We start from the raw sequence: 22490 nt of genomic DNA, 5'->3' as shown, positions 1-22490 counted from the left end.
AAAGCATGGCCACAGTAGTTAAGTTAGTGTAATTTTTAGAAGCCCCAAAAGGCCGACAGCCTGCCATTTGCTGGTGATTGTGGAAGGGGGTGAAGAAAGTGGGCCGGGGGTGGGGGGAATCGACGCTTTGAGGCAAAGAGAAAAGAATCACGCATCGCTCCCGCATCCGTCGCTCACAACATAACCCCCACTCGCTCCCACTTCACTCCAGCCAGGGAGAGCCCGGCCTGCTCCCACGTGAGCTTTTTTGCCTAGGCCGTCCTCTTCGTGAGCATACAGAGTAGCGGGGTGGAGTTTAGCCCGGTTTTTCTCCTCCCCGACGCCAGTAATGTCAGATCCGCTGCAGAAGCGCGGCACACTCTGCAAGGGAGGAGGAGGACCCGTCGCGCGACTGACTCGGGTTCCCCCCACTTCTCTTGTCGAAGGGGTGAGCTAAAGGGCAGAACGCCAGGCTCGTTCAAGAGGGTCGCCCTCTTTTGCGCCAAGAAGAAGGCAACTTTCCAACCCTTCCCACAGCTCCAAAAACGGTCCCGGCTGCCGGCTTCCAAGCGGGAGAAGCCCGAAGGTGAACAAAGGAGAGGAAAACAAACCCCAGTGCCGCTTGCCACAAGCGCGGTTGAAGAAGGAGCGCCGCTTGACAGCGAGGACATTTTCCAGCAGACCGACATTGTCGACCGGCGGAGCGGGGCGGAAGGCGGGGGAAACTGCCTTGGGATCCCTCCTCCTCTCCCCTCGCTGTGCTCTGCGCCGGTGGGTGGGTGGTTTTTCATTCGCGCAAAAAGAAAGGGGAGGGTGTGCGTGTGGATATGCGTGGATGATTCTTGGATAGGATCCCGTTTTTATTTTCGGTCAATAAGACCCGAAGGTTATTGTGAAAGCGAGGGGCCTCCTGCGGTACGAGCGGCGTGCCTGCGCGAGTGGGCGGAGGTAAAGGGGGCTGCTGGGGGGTGCTTTCCCCTCCTTTTCAACGGGGGAATTCAATGGCCACGGCCGCGGAGCGTTGGTGATTTCGGGAGAGGCGCTTCGAATGCTGCAATGCTGCCGGCGGCGCTGCTGAAAGGAGGGATCTGAGCGGCGAGGAAAGAGGCTGGAGGAGCAACCCGGCCAGAAGTACCATCCAGACCGCATCCCCCCCCCCCTTCCTTTCTCCGTCCTTCCGACTTCCTCTGCTTCGATCGGCTTTGGGACTCCGGGGGATTCGGGGTCGCCGGTTTAATTAGCTCGGACAGGTGGCCGATCTGAGGTCCGTCTTCCCCCTGCTGTTTTGCCTAGCCCCGCTTCGCCCTGCCGCTTCGGCGACCCCCGCAAGGCCGTTGGAGAATGGCTACCCTCCTCCGGAAAATCGGGCTGATTCGCCTTCACAATAGGGACACGGAGGACCCCAAGCACCACCATCACCGGCGCGGCAGCCTCCAGCAGGGCTCCTCGTTGCGAGGCAAAAGCAACCATAAGAATAAGCAGCAGCTGCAAGCCACGCCGGCTAGCGGCTGCGGCAGCCCCAGCAGAGAGAGCTGCAGCAGCCCAGGCGGTAGCCCCGCTCGCAACAAGCCCAAGAAGGTCCTGGAGCTGGCGAAGCAGCAGCCGGCGGCCCACAACGGCGGGAAAGAAAAAGCGCAGCAACCCGGAGGCGGCAAGGAGGCGGGCTCCGGGAAGGAGCAACCTTCAGGAGGAGGCAGCGGCGTTAACCGCTCCGGCTCGGCCTTGGTTTCCACGGCTTTGGTGCCGGCCAGCCGGCAGGCGCACTGCACACAAGTGCGCACCCGACGGCTAATGAAGGAGCTGCAGGACATCGCCCGCCTGAGCGACCGCTTCATCTCGGTGGAGCTTGTGGACGAGAGCCTCTTCGACTGGAACGTGAAGCTGCACCAGGTGGACAAGGACTCGGTGCTGTGGCAGGACATGAAGGAGACCAACACTGAATACATCCTTCTCAACCTCACCTTCCCAGACAACTTCCCCTTCGCGCCGCCTTTCATGCGGGTGCTCAGCCCGCGCTTGGAGAACGGCTATGTCCTCGATGGCGGAGCCATCTGCATGGAGCTGCTCACTCCCCGAGGATGGTCAAGCGCCTACACCGTCGAGGCTGTCATGCGCCAGTTTGCCGCTAGCCTTGTGAAAGGCCAGGTATTTATTTATTTATTTTTATTTGTCAATTGCTTACAAGATAATAGGTATAAGTAAAAACATAGTTTTGAATACATAAGAAAAATAAAATAAAATATATATATAAAAAGTTTCTCCTCGCAGCTGAGGAAGGACTCTAGGTAGGAGAGAGAGAGAGAGAGAGAGAGGCAGCCCTGATGGAATTGGAATCTGGTTGGGGGCCTTTTCTGATGGTCCCTAACAGTAACGCAAACATATTCTGGCAACTTGATTCTGTCTGCGCACAGTAGTAAGGGAGATTTGCTCACAAATGACCTGGATTGGGAATGGCTTGATGATGAGTTTTAGCTAAGTGCTTGGGTTGGATTATCTAAGATGCTGGAGCTACCATCTCCAGATGTGGCTCAGCTTGCTTTACTGCAGCATTGTAGAGGATTCTGACCACTTCATTAGTAGATATATTAATATTGCTGGACTACAGATAAGCCTGCTGGTGACCTTATATAAGACATTGAATTAGGGGCTGACTTCATAGAGTGCGCTAAACCATCATGTAACTGGTTTGGCTTTGACTTTGGCTTAGTGTTTTGTGTAAGCCCGACCCTTCAATTTTTATACCAGAGTTTATGAAGTAGTAAATAGCATGTACCCAACAGGTGGAGTCCATAGTCCATAAACTATGCTTGAGGTTGGTCAGGTCAAAAATCGGGCACTATGAGGAGGACAGAAATGGTACTTCATTGTTATAGAATATGAGAAAAGATTCTTGAAAGCCTAATAAAGTTTCCCTTCTGTCTCCTGTTATACCGAGCAGAATCCAGGCAGAGTTGTTCTAAGTTTCTTTCTCATGTTGTCTACTTCCCCAAGACTAAATTGTCATTGAGCCTCTCTTAATGGTTCCCTATCTTCTTCAAGATTATTTTCATACACCTCTACATTCTGGCTTACTTCATGCTTGCTAGCCTTTGGAATTATGGAAGAGGGAAGAAATGTCTGTTGAGATCCACCACTTTTTGTGAAAGGGCAGGTGGATGACCTGTGTTATTTATTTTCTTTTATACAATGCTTCGAGGATTTTTCCTTTGGTTTAATAAAAGGTAATTTGTGGCATACAGAAAGAACAAAAATATTACAGATATAATTAATCTGACACGCGTGAATAAAAACTAGGTGTATACTTACCTCCTTTTACTTTCACTGTGTCTCAAAGCACAAGGATTTAGCAAATAAAGTCATGATTGATGGACTATAGATGTAGAAAAATAATTTATACAAATTCTTTACCACAAGGTCACTACTACTGTGGTGGCTAAAAATGGGGGGGGAGAACCACATTCATGTGTACACTTGTGGACATAAGAACCAGAATCTTGAAATAAGGTGGACTAATAAGTGATTATTTTCATGAAGTAAAGTAGGCATTTAATTGGTTTCTTTTTGAAGGATAGAGCCACAACACCTTTGCTTTAAATTTGGAATCTGCAAATGTTTTCCCTAAAGAGCTAGATCTTCTCCCTCTTCCACTCTGTGGACATGGTTAGCTGGCCAAGGGGCACAGAAGCCACTGAACAGTGCTAGCTCACCAGCAAGGAAGGCAAGGATAGGCCTCTGCCTAGAATGCCCCAGCCTTCAACCTGGGAGCTTGGTTGAGGCTCAGATCTGTAGAACTGCCTCTTTATCCATTGAAGTACTACATTAAAAAAAAACAAAAAACAGTGGGCTAGATTTGGCCTGTGGACTATAGTTTTCTGATTGCTAGCCTAAATAAGCCAAGTGATTCCATTTTAACAAAATTCTAACGAGGAGTTTTCCACATGGTAGTGCTAAAGTATGTAGAATTAGGTTGTTATGATGCCAGCTATTTATATAATCTGTAAGAGTTCAAACTCTTGCTGAGATAAATGAGTGGGAAGCCATAAGAAACTTTCACCAGATTACCTTTTCCCCATGTTTAAATTATCTTCCTGTTTCAAATTCAACCTGATACAAAATCCAAGTGCAAAGTCCATGCACTGCTTAACTGTAAAATCCTATCCAGAGAATTGCATCATGATCTTTAATAAAGTTTATGCTCATTTCTTTCTAGAAATGTATCTCTGATTACACAGCAAAGCAAATTTTTAAATTCAGCTTGGCACATACTAACCATTGCAGCCCCTATTTTCAAGTGGTTGCTTTAAACATTGATATACACACACCGGCAACTTGAAGATTTTTCTTAATATTTCTCTGCTTTTCTATGGCAGTATAAAGCAGTGGGCGATAATTAATATAACATAAATAAGTTTGTGAATATAGGGATTTTAATGTAATATACGTTCAGTTAAACCAAGGGAGTTCAATGGGCAATGAATGATATCAGAAGAATCCTAGTATAATGAATACTTCAGCTTTAATTCCATTGAAATGGAGAAAATGTTAATGTCTTGGTACAGTCTTCTGATTTTTTTTCTGTTAGCTTGTGCCCTTTGTTTTTTAGATATTGATTTATTAGATTTATATACCTCTTCAATTCAAGAGTTTACAGTATTTGAATACATAGTGCTTCTTCCTATTCTCTAGAACAATCACCCTGTAGGTTGGGCTGAGAGGGACTGACTCAGATTCCCCCAATGAATTTCTAAGGCTGAGAGTGGACCACAAATTCAATTTTCCCCTGTGCCAGTCCAATATCTCAATGCTAGACATTTAGCATAAGGCTTGGAAAGATTACTGCTTAGTTTTAACCTCTAAAAACTTTCATCAGCTTATAAAATGAATATAAACAGGTGACTAGTTTTAAATCATTTTTTAAAATTCTAATATGTTAAATTAGAGACTTGTATTTTATTACATCTACTGTGAACTGACCAGACCAGAGTCCGAGTGGATTGAGGCAATGTATGAATTTTATAAATTAAAATAAAATACAATTAATATTTAAATTTAAATACACTAAAAATTAAACTGCATTAATGCACATTAACCCTGTAAATCCCTTAAGACTAAATCAGTGATGACTCTTTATTAATCTATTAAATGAAAGGATAGAATCTTAAAATTGCATTGAAATGCAGCTCTGGCTGCTATGGATGCAGTCTTGTATTATACTCTATACCACCTTGCAAGGGAGGAGGTCATTCTTTTTGTCTTCACTACGGCAATGTATCCGAAAAGTCCACAAATTCTCTGAAACATCTTTGGAAGCTTTTGTGAGAAGGCTGATTTTTTTTGGTCAGCAATGTCTGTTCTGATGGCAGACAGAGTCACACTACTAATACTAGCGGCCCAATATATAATATAAAAACATATGTTTATCTCATTAATGTCTGCCCTCTGCCAAAGTTACCCTTTTTAATACACTGGAGTTAAGGTTTTCATGTTAACTGGTAAGAACAGGATACCAAATACTTTTTCCCATTCAGTTATTCCTGGTTATTTACAGATATTCATTAGCATCAATCAATTAAACAGTTTCCTCCCCCCACACTATGACACCTAATACTTTTTCCACTTGCCCCTCACGTCCCCACATAATAAAATAAAGCATGCTGTGATTTGCTGAAAGCATCTCAGGATAATGCTGATGCCTTGTTCATGGTCATTGCTTATATTTGATGCGTTTGATCATATTTTATATTTATTGCAAATTGATGTTTTACACTGAGCAGGATGTTTTACATAATAGTAAATAGTAATAGTCAATAGTAATAATAGTAAATATTTAGCTAAAAAATGCCTGAAACTATCTACAGTATATAAGTCCCAGAGTGGACTTAGTCAAGGTTGACTCAGCCTTCCATCCTTCTGAGGTGGGTAAAATGAGGGCCCAAATTGTTGGGGGTAATATGCTGACTCTGTAAACCTCATAGAGAGGGCTGTAAAGCACTGTAAAGCGGTATATAAGTCTAAGTGCTATTGCTATCTGTGATTTTTTTTCCTTTTTATCTACCTTGAATGACCTCTTTCATTTATGTTAATTTCCAAATGGAGAATTTAGATGGTTGTTAAACATCTACATAGTATTTAACACTTTAAGTTCTGTATTCTTATGTCTCCAACCAGCCAATTGGCCAAGAACTTGGCAATTAATATGTTGGGAGTTCTGAAGATAGTACCAAATAGTACTGTCATGGATTCCTATATGTAGCCAAAAATCGTGCCAGATAATTAAATTTGTACAATAACTCTCAAATTCTTTGTAATATAATTGTTGTAGTCCACATAAAGGAAAAACCCACTGTATCTTATTACAGGCAGTCCTTGGGTTATAATGGCAACTGAAACTGGAATTTCCATTGTTAATCAGTACAGTCATAAAGCATGATATCATGTGATTGTATTGCTCAGTAATAGCATTTTCAGCAGTCCTGGTTGCCATTTTTAAGTGAGAGCCGCAAAGATCATTAAAGGTGGATCACATGTGATCACGACTTCCAACTTCCTGCCAACTTTCCACTGACTTTGCTTGTGAGAAGCTGGTAGGGAACATTGGAAATTGTAATCCTATGACTGCGAGAATACTGCAACAGATGGAACCCCAAGGACTGGTCATAAGTATCATTCATTTAAGACCATCATAACTTTGAACAGTTGCTGAACAAATGGTTGTAACCTGAGGATTACCTGTGTATCAAAATATCTCCAAGTTGGACAGCATTACAATGTAAGCTCACTTATGCCAGTCCCTTTTATGGCACAGAGAAAGGCAGCAAATTCCCTGTGGTTGTTGAGAACTATAAAGATCAGGTCAGTCCTCCACTTGTAATAATGTTCTTCCATTGAGGGACAATGTCCAAGGGTTATTGGTTGCCTTCAGCTCTTTAGTAGGAGAGTTATTTAGAATTAAATCCAACTAGAATTAGTCTGTTAAAAGTAAAATATTTTAGAAAATAACCTAAACATTGAAAGTAACTAAGCTACCAGGTGAACCATACTGCATGATAAATTACTAAGTTAACACCCTGAATATGTTGTTACTGCACCAATAAACAACAATCCATTAAATAGTTGACTATGCACTATTTTCTAAAATGAGTAAAAGTATCAATTCAATCACCAAGATAATTTGTGTATTGATTTAAATCAAGTTTCTATTAAATTATAACTCTTCTGAAACAACTATATGTATTGCTTTAATTGAAATTGTACCTCTTCCATCCTTAAAAGTATGAATACATTTATCTAGTTTTTTCTGCCAAAACACAATGAAATTATATTCCATTAGTGAGAAAATGCTTTTTTTTGCCTGGTGAGCAATAAACAATATGAGTTTCTCATATTTCAGAGTGATTGATACTTCATTTATCAAGGACAAAAATGAACCAGTGTGGGGTTTTTTGCCTCCCTTTATGAGAAAACCCTTAGAGTCATAGATTTCCAAGTTTTAGAAAATATTCTACATTTGGTTTATAATATTCCATTCCAGCAATCCTTGATCCTCATCCAAGATTATGATAGAAGAGTTTTGTTGATGCAAGCAATCCAGGCTCATTTTTACATGAACAGTATGACATTGAATACAACCCTATTCCTCCATTTCCCAAATTCTTCAGTAAAGAACTGTGGATTTTGTTTCCCTGATGTAAATATTGTAAATATTTATTCATTTCGGGGAGAAATGTTTGTATATTTAATTAAACAAATGTATTGTGTCATATTTCATTACTTACTTGACTAAATTCATATCCTTTATACGTAATGTAAATTGGTTGTGCTTTGAGTTTTTTATAGCCTGGCAAATAGGGTAGAAAATAGGTTTCTACTTAATTGCTTTTTGTGACTCAACCATTACTCTTCCAAAAACAGATAATGACTCTTGTGATACCTTAAAGATAAATTAACTTTATCTCTTTAATCTTAGCTTCACTTCATGACTTTTATGCTTCTTATTTTAATGAGGTTATGCTTTGCTCTGTATTGCCCAAAGAGATCAGATTCCATTGAATCCCTGAGATCAAATAACTAGCTATCATTGAAAAAAGAGAATTCACAATTCATTAACAATGTAGTGGCTTACTCTTTTGTTCTAGCTTTACTCTATCTTTTAATGGAAGGTTATCTTTCACAAATACATAAATAAAAAAATGAGCATTTTAAAATTAGAAATTGAACTGGATGATGACTTAAATATGCATTTTTAAAATAAGCTTTCAATACTTCTTTAATCACGTGGGAGAAGGGAATCAGAAATACTGTAAAGTTTATATGTTGTAACTGAAAAATACTTTCTTTAGATTAAAAATATTACAAACTAAAAACTCCTTCAAGTTGATCTCAACTGCTGACTGTTTTCATGGCAACAGTAGATAATTGGTTGGCCCTTGCCTTCCTGAGATAGTTTTTTAAGCATTCCTGTGTAGACTACAGCTCTGGCCTTTTTTAAGGTCTCCTAAATAGCACAAACTGCTTAGATTTTCAAGATGAGGCAAAGTCTAATCAGTAGAAGGCTTTTAAAGTTTATATGCTAAAGACATTTACTAATAAGAAAGACTGCTTTAAATAACAGCTCTTCCTTCCGAACAGACCAGAATGGCACATTCAGCTTCTGTTAGTGTTATTCACCCTGCAATATTTCATTAGAGTTCAATCACTGGTTTTTATTTCCTATATTTTTAATAGAAAAAATGAGTACCTGTTTTTATACAGTATTATTAAACAGCGAAGGAAGACAAATGAAATACATTACTGCAAACAGGTACAAAATATTTTATTCTTACTAAAAATGGCATTAGTATTAAAAGTACAGAGTGGTCAATGATTTCATGATAATCTGAATAACTGCTGCCACTCTGCGTTATATAACGGAGATCATTCTGTTGCTAGGACAGGCTGTATGTACCGAAGGTCTGATCGGTGTGAGAAACACTGATTCTGTTAAAACTCTCTTTTCTCATCTGCCAGGAAACGTTGAAATGTAGAGTATTGTAGTCATGTTTGTGTTATCTTTGTAAGTTGGCATCTTGTATCCCTTTATAATATCTTTAGAATGATTTGGCATCTTAATTAGGTAATGCTGATAGGGTATTTTTTAATACATAAGACAAAAGGATCATTTATCCCAACTAGATACCTTTCTGAGTTTTGTGTTTCATCTCTTAAAGACTTCCCAGCCAGCACCATCATGTTGGCTGAGAATTCTGGGTGGGAACTGACATCCAGGTCATCTAGATCAGGGGTCCCCAACCACCGGTACCGGTCCGCGGAACAAGTCCTACCGGGCCGCTGGTTGCTGGGCGCCACCATCTTTTTGATGAAAAAGTGCTTCCGGTGAGCTTTTCCGGTAGAAAGCTCACCGGAAACACTTTTCATCAAAAAGATGGCGGCATAGCAAGCTTCGTGAGCTTTTCCAGGTAGAAAGCCATTTCTACCAGGAAAAGCTCACCAGAGCTGGCGCCGCCATCTTTTGATGAAAAAGTGCTTCCGGTGAGGTCACCGGAAGCACTTTTCATAAAAAAGATGGCGGCGCCCAGTTGATGCCGGTGACCGGCCGCGGCGCCCAGCTGATGCCGGTACCGGCGCGCGCATAAAAAGGTTGGGGATCACTGATCTAGATTATAGATTGGGGAGCTCAACATGCCCATCCAAAAAGTGCCAGTTGAAACTGAACAAGCTTATTACTAAGGCTCAAAACAACCTACTGATCTGCAGAAGTTCCCATCAGCTCTAGTCATCATGTCCAATGGAAGGAGATTACCATAGAAGGATAGTAATCCAGAACATTTGCAGAATATTATATAATGTATGATTGTCTGTTCCATGGAGTGTTCTCTTTGTTTAACACTCAGTGCTATATTGTCTTGGAATATTAAAGTGTCATTTAGTTATCGTGATTAAACTTGGCCATGATCAACAAGCTAATTCCCATGGAATTATCTTGACAGCAGAAGGGTACAATGCATGTATATTCAGAATTTCTGTTTAAGTCTATGCTATTTCTGAACAAATGTTTTAAATAAGGAGTAAAATTTGGCAAGAAGTTCTCTGGTGCAGGCAGCACTAAAATGAATGGAAATTACGTAAAATTTGGTATCTGGTGTAATACTCCAGAGACCTCCCATAATACTTGCCAAGTTTCAGACTCCATTAGATTTTGCTTTAGATTTTCTAAAAGAAAAATATAATGGGAAGTTATAACACATGCCAAGGCAAAGTGCCAACTTCAAGAATAATCTTTATTTCCAGAATGCTTTTGGGTACTACAAATATCCTGATGCCTTTCTTTAAGAAATAAAAAAGATATAAGCCTGCTGCCCATTCTTTCACAAGGTATTATTTCAAATCTAACTTTAGGATCAAGTCATGATTCGGTAAAAATGAGATATGGGTATGTGGTTCATGTAGTGTCTCAAAGACCAAGTTTGTAATAGAAATAGCACTTAGCCTTATATACCACTTCATACTGCACTCTCTGAGCAGTTTATAAAAGTCATGATATTGCCCCCCAACAATCTGGATCCTGATTTTACCAACCTCAGAAGGATGGAAGGCTGAGTCAACCCTGAGCCTGTCAGGATCAAACTCCAAGCTGTGGGGTGAGCAAAGTTAGCCCGCAATACTGCATTCTAACCATTGCACCACCAGGGCTCCTGTAGTGTTATTTTCTGCCTAAAAGGACTGTGTCATACTTATTTTATAAAACAGAATACAGAATCGAGGGGAGTAGAATCATTCTTCCTCTACACAGAACAAGAAAAGGAATGTAGATAATGGTGTTTCAAGAAAGAACTTCATGGCTCAAGGGAGGGAGCTATTTTGTTTCTGTTTTTTTCTGAATAAAGCTCCAAAAAGAAGTAAAAATTCTGTAGTAAGAAGGGTTGCAATGAACATAGAAAATTCATAAATTCAGGAACATTTGGATATTGAAACTATCATTATTACTCTTGGTTGATAATAGCAGGATTTGTACACAACTGATAATAGACAGGATTTATTGGAATGATAGGTACTTGAGCTCCTGAAAGAACATTGTGTGTGTGTGTGTGTTTGAATATACATGCACATACACAAACATATACATATACACAAACACCAATAAATTCTTTTTACTTTCCTCATACAACACCATCTTCTAGTAAATAATGAATGTAAGCAAACGTTCTTTAATAATTCACATTTTAGTATTCTCATCTTTTGTTGTTTAGCTATGATGTAAAGTGAGTTTCAGAACAAGATAATTTGGAGGGGGTGGGATTTGGAACTACTTGCAGAATCAATCAAACCAGCCAATATATTTTTAGGCAAATTGTTGAAAGCTCATTGGATATGTGTATTGCTGAATCTAGCAAAGTTTCAGCAGTTTAAAAAAAATGTAAACAGTTTTGTAATCCAGCAAATGCCACACGAACAGAATTTGGGAGTTGTCTGATCTCAAGCTTTTAGCTTCGGAAGGTGGGTTTCTGAATAACATGAGTGTGATCCAAGAGTCTTTCCTGCATAGAGTTTCTGGTCAGGGGAATGTTGTATCTTTCCTGTTGTACTTTAGATCAGGGGTCTCCAACCCACTGGGGCTGGGGCCCACTACTGGGCTGCGGACTATTTGCAACAGGGCCGCACACGTAGCAGGAGAGCACCCATGCATAGCTCCATTCACATGAGCAGAGGGAAGGAAACACACGTGCATGTAACTCCACTTGTGCACAAGGGGATGAGCACTTGTATTTGCGCATGAATCTCCGTGCATGAGTTGTGGGCACTTGCGCTCATGTGCAAGTCCCACTCCTGCGAGTAGCAGGCACTTGCAGGTGAATGGTGATTTGTGCAGGCACGGGCACCTGCCACTCGCACAAATGAAGCTGTGCGCATGTGTGCACGTACCTACAACTTGCATAAAGTAATCCCCTTTCCCCCCCCCGCCCTGCGCTGGGCCACCAGGTCAGAAAAGTTGGAGACTGCCGCTTTAGATTTACCCTTTGCTTTTCATGTTTTTGTTAAATACCTACTTTTCTAACCCTGGTTTCTGAATGGATAGCTCAGATTGTTGCAAACAATGGTTTCAATCTCATTTTATCTGTTATCATTTTTTTAGTGATACTCTGTCGGCCCTTGTTTATATATGCCTTACCCTATTTTGAACATGTTCAGGTAATGGGGGTGGGGTGGGGAAATCAAGTCAATGCTGAAATCAAGTCAGAAATCACCATAGAATGTAAGATTCCCAATTTACTTTAAATATCAGGGGACTCAAAGTCTGACAGGACTAAATAAGCAATTCTGGTTTTATGGAACTCTCCTTTTCAGGTAACTTTTAAATAATTAACATACTGGAAGTTTTAATGTTTATTCTTTTTTAATTTAATTATGCATTCAACAGTACTTAAATGTGAATATTTAGCTGTTGTCACCTATCCCGGAAAATTGCAGGTGGTTTGCTTAATGCATGGGCCTTGATACAATAACACTGGGAGTTACTACAACTCACAACATCCTAGGAATAACCTCCTGAGGGAAGGGAAGTGAGGGGAGAGCAAAGACAAGAACACTTCCACCTTATTATTGCAAATTGGATGCAATGGGACCATTTCTGCAGGAACTGCCTTGCTATGTGAGTTCTAGGAATAGATTCATAAGGGAGAAGCACTTGTGAGAGTGAACCAGAGAAATTGCTCCCAGTGAACGCTATAGAAGATATCCTATGGCCTGGAATTTGAGTTCATGAGCAGAATTGCCAAGAGAGTTGCATATTCAAACTAATGAAATTACAGAAATTAAAAACCAAGATAATAAATGAAGCCAGCTTTCTGGTTCCAGTATATATCTAAGTGTATATGTGTGAGCTGCTCAAGATGTATCAAGAAGGGACTTTTTCTGAGCAATATGGTCCTTTATTTTCAAGGATTAAATACTGAAGCCCAGGTCTTTTCTTATCCACATTGTGTTTTGTTATCAAAATCTTACTGCTTCATTATGCCTAAACAGAAATCTAAAAAAAAAAAAAATTCTTCAGCAGAGAGCAGGGAATTTATAAGTTATAAGGTAAAGTTTTCCCCGTCCAGTTGTGCCCAACTCTAGGGGGCAGTGTTCGTCTCTGTTTCTTAGCCAAGGGAGCCAGCATTGTCCAAAGATCCTTTCCGTAGTCATGTGGCCAGCATGATAAGGAACAGTGCACAGAATGCTGTTACTTTCCCATATTTATCTATTCGCAGTTGCATGCTTTCGAACTGCTTGATGGGCAGGATATAAAGCCATACAGAAAAGCCAACACTTGTCTTTTGTGAAACAAGCACTTTTCATGAAGAACTTTATGATACTAAGGCCATATAAGCAGTAAAGTCAGTATATTTAAAATTCTCCTGAGCACTGGTGAACTCTTCCTCCAATCAGCATGCTTTTCATTGCAGATTAACTCGCAGTTTGGTGAGAAAGATACTTTCACAAAGCCAGAATATTTCCAGCCAATCAAATAGCTCATAAGAACACAGATCAGTTACTCCAGCCACTGCTTTGAAAAACAAAGCCAACTGCAGGTGCCATGAACAAGCAATTATAATAAAGTGATTATTTTCCCCCCACTGAGTATAAATGGCAATTTCAAGAAGGATGACAAGTTCTTTGAAGCATTTGTCACTTTTGATGAGGTTTGTTTGATTTTGGCCTAGTATGAAGTTGGAATTGGATCATTGAGTATTGCTGGTAAAACACAGTGTTTTTAGTCTAGGATTATGTATGGCCTGGCATGGTTAAAGCAAGTCATTTCTGTATGGTAAACAATTTTAGGAAGTTCGTAGCATTTGTTTATGGGGCAGCCAATTTCTCTCTGAAGGTCCCCAAAGATAAGAGAATGTGAAAGCAGTTTTCCATAGTACCATTCCTTTTCTCTCAGATCCCTTCTATATCTAATCAATTCAGTCCAATTCTACATCCAAGCCATTGTTTGCTTCCTTATTGAGTCTCTCTCTTTTCACCTAGGAGAGGAGATAGGTAGAAGAGGTGTTAACATTCAAACACCAGTCCTCATTCATTTCATTGCACATTCTGAGTCACTCTTGGGCCGTGTCCCCACTTCCATCTACCCACAACACAGACGCTCCTTGACAACAGGAATTTTCACCCACATTTCCATGATGTCATCTCCAGCCCTTTAGGGAAACAGCCTTAGTTTATCATAAAATGAACTGTGACTAAACTAGTATTTTCCCCCTTATTCCAAACCTGTCCCAACCCCTTAAGCACAACCTTAACTGTATATCTATGAGGCTTCATTTCCCGATGAAGGTGGCAGTGCTGGGGGAATGTGACTGGGAAGAAACGATACAGATTCACAATGAGGAACAGCAATGTCATGCCTTCTGCCAATTGAAGTATGTGTGGATAATAATTTAATAGTTGGAAAAGATCCATAGAGATCCTAGGATACAGAGAAGCAAACAGAAACAAAGTGGTTTCATAAGTTCAGACTTTCTACAGGCTTCTGTTAAACTAAAACTACAGTGCTGGGGAAGGTCAATTTTGAGTTTGATGGGATTGAGCAGAGGTGAACTGGGTTTGACCCTGGTCATAGCCCAAAAGATGGAGCTGAGAGGAGCAGTCTCCATTTCGTTTGTTCGATTTATTTTCTCCACTATACTTCCTGTAGGTTCTTGCCTCATACAGATAGTACTTTAGTGTGCATGTGTATGTGACATTTCCAATTTGCTGGTTGAATAAACTGGCTGTCAACTTTGTCGTACACTCTTTATTTCTTTGTTTGTTTACTTGTCCCTTCTCTTTGCCTCCTAATTCTGTCCTTTCTGAAATTCATGTCCCTGAACATCTCTCCTTTGTAATAGATATACTAGCCATGACTGCACCTTAGACCTAAGGATAATATTTTCTAGGGGAATTCTGGATACTGTAGTCCTCTGATGCCAGAGGTCATTATAAAATCCTTGCATTCTAGCAAACAGCAGTTTGAGGTTTCTTTTGAAGTGGCATAAAACCAAAGTAGCATACATATATTAAATAAAGTTTGCTTTATATAAGGCTTGACTCCTTGACTTCATGGACATGCCCAAGAAGCACTTTTCCATTGCCTTTGTCCAGGATGATTGTTTAACTTCTCAGTCTACAACTTTTATATTCTCTGGAAATCTTCCACCCAAATATTAAAAAGGCCCTACTGCTGTTTCAGAACCCAAACAAGGTTAGCCAGGTGCTGTTTCCTGCTATGACCTATTTAAAATTGTATAGAAAAACAAAATAAGACTTTACAACGGTATAGTTATCATACTATAATCAATGTTGTTGGGATTTGCTGAGTTCAGTCTAGTGTTTTTAAGATACTCCTCTCTACAGAAAAAAAAGGTGTGTATTCTGCATCTCATATTTGGGTGTTCTTAATCTTTATATTCAAGTGTCTTAATGTTTCGGTTGATGAACCAAATGGTGGCATCTGTCTGACTTTAGCTGATCAAAAATGTTAAACAGGTTGGCTTTCATTAGTAGTAGAATAAACCCCATCTGGAAGGTCCAAGAACATTTTAAAAATCCTGAAAAAAGGAGGTTGCAAGCCATTGCCATATCATATGAAGAAAACATAAATAAAGTTGACCAAGCTTCAGTAAAATAGATTTCTTCCTTCACACTGCAAAAAATGATTCTTTGCACTGCCCACTTTATTTATTTAAAGGAAGAACATTCCAAACTCACAGAAGAGCTCTGCTTCTACTTCCTAAGTTACACACACACACCCCACCCCCCAAAAAAAGTTTTTTAGCCTAGCTTAGAAATTTAGCTATGGCTTACAAAGCTATCAAGGGATGAAGAAAGTGCAAAGAATAAAGATTGTCTTTTTGACGGTGTTATCATTTCAACTGTGGGTCTTTTGCATAGAAATCTTCCATTTCCAAGATAAAACTGTCTGACACTGACCTTTAAAAATGGCCAACATTTTAAGAAGCCAACATTACAGTTTAAGAAATCTTCACACACGTTGCCAGCATTTGCACACAGAATTAGAAGATAGTGTATTTTAAAGACCTGTTCCTTTTCCAAATACAATTTTGAAGGAGAAAGAAGGGGATAATGCTTTTATTACCCCCTGTTCTTGCTTTTCAAGGGAGGAATAATGTTGAGTGGGTTACTAGCAGATGTAACATGGGTGTTAGGTGGGCAGAAAATAGTGACATTGAAGCAAAGGCCTGGAGATGACTGTTGTGGGTGTGACATCTTCTTTTCTCTAAAGTCTTTCAGGACAGATGGTAGAGCTATGAATTAATGCCTTTTTTAGAAATATGGGTGAAATGCTTTTTAAAGTTCCAAATTACTGTGTTGTTTGCTTCGGATTCTTTCCACATAGTATTTGACAATTGTGCAGTAACAACACAAAGCAGTCTACAAAAGGATAGGCAACAGAGTGCATTTCCACTCAATTTCATGTATTTGGATTTCAAAATATGCAAATAAGAAACTGGCATAATACAAAGTAAAATAACAGCCTCTAGCATTCTTTTCTATTTATAATAATAGCTTTCTGGAACACTTAGAAAGTAAACGTGTTAAATAGTTGTACTCCTATGCATTTTCTGACAGTTTCTCCAGGAACGAAAAAAAGCAGAAGTGAGCCAGAATCATAGAAAATAAGGGGTGGAACAGCTAGAGGAATTTGTGGCAAAAATAATACATAAATGCAATTTCTGGTAAAGAGAAGTTTTGTAAATGAAAAGCCCCAATAACTAATACATTGTGAAATTATTGCCAATATCTCTGGAATACCAGATTCCTAATTTTCTTCTCTTGGTTATTTTCTTTCATTCAGGGACGCATCTGCAGAAAAGCTGGAAAATCTAAAAAGTCCTTTAGTCGTAAGGAAGCTGAAGCAACTTTTAAGAGCTTGGTGAAGACCCATGAAAAATATGGATGGGTCACTCCTCCCGTGTCTGACGGCTGATACAACTTGCAACCCACTCATCAGACGCTAAACAACACAACTCAACCACAAAAACGAAGTACTTTTTGACATTTTCTCGATGCTGTATACCACATCCATCCTTTTCTACTTCAGCTTCTGTTAAGTATCATGAATGTCATGGAGACATCCAAATTATTTATGAGCAGATCTGTTTACAAAGGAAAGGAAGGGAAATGTTGTAGAAGATTATATTTTGAAACTGGTGAATGATCGATGGATCATCTTACGTCACTTTAGTGCAGATGCTGAGATCACTTGCCCCTGTCAACCATGTTCCCCTTCTTCCATCTGAGCCACATTGTCACCTGCTTTTTCCCATGGCACAGCAGCAACAACTGGTGGTAGTGGAAATTCCATCCATTGATGCTTAATTCATTTAAATGTGAAATGAAGCCGTTAATATTTAATTAGGGAAACAGTGCATTGAAGATCCATGTTTGCTGTGCTGTTTTTAATCTCTTTTTTCAAGCAGGTCAACTTACCTTGAAGATGTGTTTTCTGTGGAGCTGTGGTCTGCTGTGGCTGAATTTTAGACCTCATTTGTGCTCTGTAACATGACCTTATGTTCATTTTTAAGAAAAGTCAGGATCCTAGCAAAGACACACAGACTAGTATTTAAAACAAAAAGCACTCCGTTGGTCAAAGTGTGCTAGCTATGTGATATGTGGAGTGCAATTGTTCACCAGTTAAAATCGGTCTGATTTCATGAAGGTCAGGTAGAAATTAGAGGAGCCCATAAGTGGGAGATTGCAAGGAACTGGTGGCCAAACAATTCTCATCTTCCCAGTAGGGTGAGCATATTTTCCTGTTCACTTCTGCAATGGCCAAAAGTAGATTGCGGAAGGCTTAACCTTAAATGCATGGTATTCAGCTTGAAATGATAGACCTGTTACAAAAGCTAAGTCAGATTTTTTTTTTAATGAGGCATCTTTAGGATTATTTGCATGCCTGAATTTCCTTTTGACAAAATAAAAATCAAGTACATTTGAGTCCCGTGTCAGAAACGTATATAAATGTCCAGCAGGTACTAAGGATTCACATTCCTTCTTATATTAAACTGATTTTTAAAACTTCCTATAGTGTTCTGAGGAATACAAAGGGTGAATCTGAAATGTGGAACCCAAATGGAAAATTGCATTGGACCCATTCTAAATAAAATCAGTTGAACCATTTGATTGTCTTGATATTTAAATCATTCTACTTTAAATCATTACACTACGGTGTAACATTGGAAATGTTACAGCTATAATATTCCTTAATGAATAAATTTCAGGCTGAGGCTTTGGTCTGGAAAAAAAACTGTTCATGTTACACAGATTTTAGTAATAGTATGTAAAAAAAAGAAAACTTATGGCTTAACAAGTATGGTGTGGCTTATGGTATGGCTTAATACCATGCTGCTGTTGATGATACTAACATGAATATTATTTTTTTCTGCTTGAACACCTGATATATTTTTTTACTGGGAAGAGGCCTATAGCAAAGAAATTTAATTTTTTTTCACTACTGTAAAAGATACGGAAAGTAATTTGCTGCCTGAAGGGGAATTGTATCCTCTTGGCTGGTAGCCAGAAATCAAGACTTAACAAATAAAGCGGGGCAGGGAAACATCTGAAGAAATACTACCTCTCATCGAGCATGGAAATAAACAGCATTGTGTGGTTGTGGAAGCTGGGTGGCATACATACAAAAACCACTGCACATTACGGCATTTAAATTATACACTTTGGTGTGAGCAACTTCAAAAGAAAAGAACAGAGTCTGTACATTATTGCACTACTTTATATATCAGGATGGGCAACCTATAGCCTTCTCACAATGGTCCTCTCCAAATCCCTTAAGATTACTCTACCAATATTTGACTTTAATTTGAGGGGGGTATGTTTTTTTATCTGTTTGTGGGATGGCATTATGTTTTGGGATAGGAATCAGATCATGAAACATCTGTGAAATATAACACTCTTAATCTCTACTCTTAAATTCTCGCCGTATCTCCAGACAAAGCAAACAATTACTCTGGAAATGTTCAGCCTCACTTCTTCAAATGATATTCCTGTATTGCATCACCAGAAAATTGTTTCCAGTGATACAATGCATCCCCTGAAAATCCTTAGGTTGCCACCAGACGAAAATCTATTTTGTGGCCTCCAACCCAGAATAATCTGCCACCTCCAAACGTGAATATCTAAAATAGGCAAAATCTTTTCTATTTATTATATATAGAAAATTAGGTATACAAAAACACACAGTATCAACTGTATTCCTCCACCGCACATTAGCCTTTTCATCAGCACCACATTGAAGACTGGGTTTGGATTAAATTCTATGGTTTTGGCTTGGTTCCAGCCTTGGATTTTGAGCTGTGAGGAAGCCTTTCAAGTTCTTCTGAATACATTCCTGACTTAGGAAGAGAGAAGAAGAGGAAAATGTATTGCTTCCTCCCCAGCTGATCCACTTCAGCTGCCCACAACCTCCTCTTGGTGCAGAAGATGAGGAAGGAAGGGAACAGCCTGGTAAGCAGCAGAGTTGCACTGCTAGGATGTGCTTGTTTAACAGGCAGCGCCGCCATCAGTAAGAAGAGCTATGCCAGATATTTGTCCATTAACTCAGGGGTCCCCAACCACCGGGCCCCAGACCGGTACTGGTCCGTGGAACATTTTCTACCGGGCCGCCGGTTTGCTGGGTGCCGCCATCTTGTTTTGATGAGAAAGTGCTTCTGGTGAGCTTTTCCGGTTGGAAAGCGGCGTTTGGGTCCTGAAGGAATCCTCGCGCCTTAGTTTCATCGAAGGGGGGGGCGGCTTCAAACCAAACTAAGGCGCAAGGATTCTTTCAGCACCCAAGGCAAGGCGAGCCGAGCGACCGTCCCAAGCCCATCGACAAAGGTACAAAGGAGGAGTTGAAGGTGGCGGGAGAAGCGGGGACGGCTGGCTGGCTGGTCGCTCGGCTCGCCTTGCCATGCGTGCTGATGCCGGTACTGGGCCGCGGATCATTTTGTGATGCCGGTACCGGGCCGTGGCACAAAAAAGGTTGGGGGCCACTGCATTAACTCATCTATCTCAGGCCAGCTGCTGCCAGGCAGAGTTACAAAGCAGAAGCCGAATGTCGAAAAACCAGCATTTGCCTAACTATATATGAAAAGACCGGGGTGGGGGGCATCAGCATAACCAGTCTACAGGTGGAAGGTGGAAGAGCCACAGTGGGTTGAACCATGTATGGGGCAAGAGAACTATGTGCATAGATAGAGGTCAATATAGATTGTATAAAGTTGGACTGGGGTAAGGTTTACGGATATTGATTGATTGATTAAAGCAGTACCATTCCATCTAGTGTCTCTGGACAGGTTTGTAAAGATGCATTTGCATACAGTGAATAAATAATAAACACTGGAATAAACTTAAGCACACATGGACAAGATCAGGATGGCAAGCTTCTGTATAAAATTTATAAAATTTACAGAAAAGGGGCTATTATGAACACAGCCTCTGGCTGTATATGATTGAACTTTTTAATTGTGAGCTTCCTGGAGTCAGGCAGCCTTGAAATGTGATAAATAAATTTGCGTTTCATTCAGTTATATTAGAAATCCCACCATGTATAGATATAGAATAAATGCAAAACATAAATATAGGCAAGGTATGTAACTAAGAACTAATATGTGAAGCTTTGTGTCCTACAAAAAAAAATGTACAGAAAGCAGGGTTTTTTCCCATCCATCCATCCATTCTTCAGTTATGTGCTTGTCTTCATTAGGCAACTTGTACAGCAAGACATAGGAACAACACCCCTCCTGAAGAGGTCTACATCAATTCAGTGGGCAGAGATGTGGCAAGCTAGTAGGTCCTTGCACGTTTCACTTCACTGTGTGACCAGACGGATTCACAGAACTAGTGTAACTCATTTGTCATATGCTCCAGTTGGCTCTCTATTCCACTGCATTAGCAATAGCTTGAATTGTTAAAGGCACTGGCACTCACCATGATTTTAGTTCTTTATCCTAAGTTACTTGAAGTCAAATCCTACTATAAAAAGCAGTGACTAATCTTGCTTCTGACCCACGGGCATAGAAGTTTGTAAACAACAAACTTAAAGATTCAAGAGCCATCCCACCCCTAAAAGGACGTAATGATGAAACCATAAAAGCCAACCTCTTTAACACATTCTTTGGTTCAATCTTTAAACAGCAATGGTTCATGCCCAATATTTCATAGTCGAACCGCAGGCAATTACAACGATCTAATACCTATCAATTTTACAGAAGATAATGTCAAAAAAGCACTACACAATCTAAAACCATCTCTATCTATTGGACCCCATGGACTATGTGCCTACTTCTTTAAAAAGCTTTCCACTGCCATAGTAGAACCTCTAAGCATAATCTTCAAAAAAATATTTCAGGACAAGCTCCTTGCCTAACCTATGGTCACTAGCTACGGTCATCCCCAACTTCAAAAAGGGAGACCCCAGCCTAGTTGAAAATTACAGACCAATCTCTTTATGTTGTGTTACCTGCAAAGTCATGGAATTAATTATTAACCAATCCATTATTCTCCACTTAGAAACAAATAACCTACTCTCTAACAAACAATTTGGTTTCAGAAAAAAAGTATCCTGTAATCTGCAACTCCTACATTAAAAAAACATGGACCACACAATTCGATGAGGGCAAAGCAATAGACGCAATTTACATAAACGTCTGTAAAGCCTTTGATTCAGTTGTACATGACAAACTACTTCTAAAACTAAAATCTTATGGCATTTCTGGACCCCTGCATAATTGGATCCTGTCAAATAGGCAACAAGTGGTCAAATCCTTACATGTTAACTGCGAAGTCCCCCAAGGCAGCGTTTTAGGACCAACATTCTTTATACTTTACATAAATGACCTTTGTGATCATATTAAAAGCAACTGCATTCTCTTCGCTGATGATGTAAAACTATTCAACACCACCGACAACACTGCTACACTTCAAAAAGACCTTGACTATGTGTCAGAATGGTCAAACAATTGGCAACTTCAAATCTCAACAAACAAATGCTCTGTCTTACATATTGGCAAAAAAACCAGAAAATAAAATACAAACTAAATGGACATGACCTTATAGAAGACCCCCACTCTGTCAAGGACCCTGGAGTACTCATCTCTAATGATCTAAGTGCTAGAGCCCATTGTAACAACACAGCTAAAAAGGCATTAAGAGTTGTAAACCTAGTCCTGCGTAACATTTTCTCTGGTAATATTGTACTATTAACTAGAGCATCCAAACATTTGCTAGACCAATTCTCGAATACAGCTCATCTGTCTGAAATCTGCATTGCATATCGGACATTAATACAATCGAGAGAGTCCAGAGATATTGCACGAGAAGAGTTCTCCACTCCGCTATTCGCAACAGAATACCTTATGCCACCAGAGTTGAAATTTTAAGCTTAGACAACTTAGAACTATGCCGCCTTTGGTCTGACCTAAGTGTAGTACATAAAATTATCCATTGCAATGTCCTACCCATCAATGACTACTTCA

General features: G+C 40.0%; 1 protein-coding gene across 1 annotated transcript; it reads left to right on the top strand.

The window, feature by feature from the left end:
- The first annotated feature begins 356 nt into the window (after nucleotides 1-356).
- UBE2QL1 (ubiquitin conjugating enzyme E2 QL1) lies at nucleotides 357-18141 on the top strand. The gene is made up of 2 exons (XM_026672517.2): nucleotides 357-2124; nucleotides 16817-18141. The coding sequence occupies exons 1-2, from the start codon at nucleotides 1321-1323 to the stop codon at nucleotides 16946-16948; spliced, it is 936 nt and encodes a 311-aa protein (XP_026528302.1). The 5' UTR covers nucleotides 357-1320; the 3' UTR covers nucleotides 16949-18141.
- Nucleotides 18142-22490: the final 4349 nt, after the last annotated feature.

Source organism: Notechis scutatus, chromosome 3 (genome assembly GCF_049901735.1).
Source record: "Notechis scutatus isolate UNSWTSFEM ecotype Mainland chromosome 3, rNotScu1.2, whole genome shotgun sequence".
Classification (NCBI taxonomy): Eukaryota; Metazoa; Chordata; class Lepidosauria; order Squamata; family Elapidae; genus Notechis; species Notechis scutatus.
This window is presented reverse-complemented; position numbering and strand designations above follow the sequence as displayed.